This window comes from Lagopus leucura, unplaced genomic scaffold (genome assembly GCF_019238085.1).
Source record: "Lagopus leucura isolate 7727_CA_CO unplaced genomic scaffold, USGS_WTPT01 33273-0_obj-0_obj, whole genome shotgun sequence".
NCBI classification, from domain to species: domain Eukaryota; kingdom Metazoa; phylum Chordata; class Aves; order Galliformes; family Phasianidae; genus Lagopus; species Lagopus leucura.
Window position 1 is genome coordinate 1 of NW_024965363.1, and position 3,590 is coordinate 3,590.

Consider the following 3,590-nt stretch of genomic DNA (forward strand, 5'->3'; position numbering starts at 1 on the left):
CCCCCCCCCCCCCGTGCGGTGAGCGATGCGCACGGCGGCGCGTCGCTCGGTTGGGGTCCGGGGGCTCCGTGCGCACCCACGGGGGTCGCCGCGGTTGGGTGCGGGGCTGCGGTGCCCTCGGCGCCACCCCGGCGCCACCGCGGGACCCGCCGTGCCCCCGTTTAACCGTTTATGGGGGTCCGACCGCCGCACGGCGCCGCGGAGCTCGGCCCGCCCCGCTGCCCGCCGGGACCCGCAGCCGTGGGGCGCAGCGCCGTGCCGAGCGCATGGCGGGACGCGGCGGATGGCGGTGAAGGACGGACCGACAACTCGGCGCGCTGCACTGAGACTCACTTTAAATTAACTTAAGAGACAAAGAAGCAACAGAAAAAAAAGAAGAAAAAAAAAGAAAAAAAAAAAGAGCCCAGGGTTCGGTGCGCAGCGCAGCGCGGTGAGGATCGGCTCCTGTCCCGCCGGGCACAACGGGCGGCCCGCGCTGCGCTCCCTGCGGGGCTTTTCTTTTTTTTATACCTTTTTTTTTTTCTCTTTTTTGGCGGATGCGGGGACACGAGAGCGGCCGAGCCGGGCAGGGGGAGGCGCCGCTGTGCTGCGTGTGGGCGCCGGGCTCCTCCCACCGCACGGCATCGCGGGCACCGTCCGGCACGGCCGGAGGGAGGGGAGCCCCGCACCGCTGCTCCGCCCGCGCTCACTTATGGCGTTTGGTGCTTTTCCTCTTCCTCCTCTTGAAGAAACAGCAGCACCTGCGGACAGATGGATGGGGATGGAGGGACAGGGATGGGAGGATGGAGGTGGAGAGGGATGGAGGAACAGAACAATGGAGGGACAGAGGAGGGATGGAAGGATGGAGGGACAGGGGCAGATGGAGGGACAGGGACAGAGGGATGGAAGGATGGATGGAGGAACAGAGGAACAGGAGGATGGAGGAGCAGAGGGACAGAGGAACAGTGGAGGGATGGAGGGACAGAAGGACGGGGAGAAGGAGGGACCATCAGTGCCTGAGTGTGAGGGGAACGGGGGCCCCGTGGGGGTCGGGGCACACAGCGATCCCTGAGAGCCCCACACAGATCCGTCCCACGGCCCTGCATGCAGCACCACCACAGTGACACCGGTCACAGCGACACCAAGCATGGTGGCACTGCTCGCACTGTCCCTTACGGTGGTGGCGGGGCAGCGAGTGGGGTGCAGTGTGGGGCTGGGGGCGTCCTTACTTTGTATCGTCGGTCACCTCCACCTCGGTGGGGGCTGTGATGGGCGCGTTCGAGTGCCCCGCCGTCGGGTCGTCCGTGTTCAGCTCTCCGTTGGTGGAGCTCATCACCTGCAGGGAGGCACACGTCAGCGTGGGGCCGTGCTGTGGGGTGGGGTGGGGGGGCGTCCCATAGGGCCTCATCCCTCGCCCCGCAGCTGCAGGTGGCGGCCCCGCGTCGTGGGGGCCCCGGCTCCCCTGGCTGGGATGGCAGACGGCTGCTCCTGTGCTGCTGTGCGCCCAGCCGCCCCACAACCCCCAGCAAATCCCCCAGCAGCTTCACCACCGTCCCTGAGCCCCGACATGGCCATGCTGAGGGGCTCAGCCCCCAAAGGCTCCCGCAGCCCCGGAGGTCCCTCAGCACGGCAATGGCAGCCCGGTGCCGCAGGCCCCACCGTGAAGCCGGGCCGCCCCGGCACTGTGGGACCACCAAGCCATCACCCCCAGCCCAGAGGAAGAGCGGGCAGCGACCCAGCAGGGGACGAAGGGCAGCAGGAGGGCGAGCCGACCCACGGCCACCCCACGGAGCAGCGGGGCCGAGCAGCAGCAACGGGACGAAGCGCAGACAGAGGGAACGGCGCAGCGCAACCAGGGGGGACCCGGGGGTCCAAGGCACGGTGCCCCCTCGAGCCGAGGAAGGGCGGAGGGAAGCAGGGCTCCAAGCCGTCGCCCCATCCCAGCGATGGAGGAACGGCCCGCAGTCAGAGCCGCGTCCTGGCAGCGCAGCACGGCCGGCCTGCTCTGCCCCGCGCCCCCCTGCCCTCAGCACGTGGTTGTGTACCTGCACGGACCCCCCGAGCCGGCCGGCTGCCAGGCGAGCTCCCCCGGGCTCCTCGGCCGGCTGCCCGCCAGCGTGAGCATCCCACTGCTCCGTCCCATCGGGCGGCTGCTCGCGGCAGGCGGGAGGTAGAGGATGAAAAGAAACAAAAGAACAGAAAAGAGGAAAAAGATGGGGGGGGAGAAGGGAGAGGTGGGGGACAACGGGGCGAAGGGGGGGGGAAGAAGAGCGGCGGGAAGGAGTAGAGAAAATAAGACATGCAAAAAAGCAAAAGCCGGGGCCGGAGCAGCACGGGGGGAGGCGCTGGCGCAGCTCTGAGCCCTGCAGGAGCGCGCGGCTCCGGGCTGTGGGAGCTTTGTGGGGCAAGCTGGGGAGGGCCGGAGCCACGCGGTGCCTCTGCCCCCACCTGCAGCTCACAGCGGGGCCTGGCGTCCCCGGTAGAAGCGCTGCGGCCTCGAGCAGGGAGGCGGATGGAGCGCCGCGCTCCTCAGCCCTCATCGCTCAGCCTCAGAGAGTCCCAAAGGGCAGCAGCGCTCAGGCACCCGTACAGCACCGCTCCCCCGGGCCCCAGCTGAAGGCACGAGGGGCTGCACAGCCACCGGGACGGGGCTGAGGGTCGCTCGTCTCCTGCACAGCTCTGCGGTCCCCCAGCACCGCCCCACACACGCAGCCTGGGGCCACGCTCCGGAGCGGCCCCTCCTGGCGCCAGCTCCGCCCCACCGACGGGGGAGACCGGAACCACATCAGCGAATCACACCGGGCGTCGCCCCCACCTCCGCACCGCCGCCGTCCAGCAGCGCCGCAGCCCGCAGGCAGCCCCAGCTGCTCCCTCCCACCCGCAGCGACCGGTCAGCCACCGGGATGCAGCCCCAGCGCCGGGGCTGTGAGGAGCAGGAGGTGCCGGGGGAGGCCGCGCTGCCGCTCACCTGGTGTTTGGTGTGTGGCTGTGCTTTGTCTCTGCTCGGGGGCTGCACCTGCACCTCGCTGTGCATCGTGCCGATGGGGGTGGGCTGGGGATGCAAGGAGCACAACGTCAGCCGTGCCACCGCCTGCGGCCAAAGGGACCAAGCAGCCCCAGCGCCCAGCTCGGCCCCCGGCCCACTGCTGCTGGTCCCCTGGCACAAGGAGGAGCCTCAGATGCCGTGTAACAGCTCTCACGCAACAGCTGCCCCCTGCCCCCCCCTCCCCGCTCACCAGTGGTTTCCCAGCCCAGTCGTATTCGTAGTCGAACACGAAACCGTTCCTCTCAAACAGATCCGTGAAGAGCTTTCGCAGGTAATCGTAGTCCGGCTTCTCAAAGAAGTCCAAGCGCCGCACGTAGCGCAGGTATGTGGCCATTTCCTCTGCGGGGACAGGGGGGCTCAGTCGGGGGGGGGGGGGGGGGGGGGAGGTGTGGGGCCGGGCCGGGGCCACGCTGGGTGCCCTCACCTGGGAAGTTCTCGCACAGCACCTCCACCGGCGTGGCTCGCTTGGTGTCGCCGATCTTCTGGTACCTCTCCTTCAGTGTGTCCGCCTGGCGGGGGGAGCGGGGTCAGGGGGAGCAGTGGGGGGCAGCTGGGGGGGGGGGGG

At 69.3% G+C, this 3,590-nt stretch overlaps 1 protein-coding gene across 1 annotated transcript; it reads right to left on the reverse strand.

Annotated features, from left to right (window-relative positions):
• Positions 1–318: 318 nt before the first annotated feature.
• On the reverse strand, positions 319–3,534 carry LOC122192076 (casein kinase I-like; the record flags this gene model as incomplete). The annotated part of the gene is made up of 6 exons (XM_042892529.1): positions 319–740; positions 1,209–1,315; positions 2,025–2,129; positions 2,948–3,031; positions 3,216–3,364; positions 3,450–3,534. Coding segments are annotated over 6 exons (585 nt in total), but the record flags the coding sequence as incomplete, so codon positions are not given.
• Between the last annotated feature and the right edge of the window lie 56 nt (positions 3,535–3,590).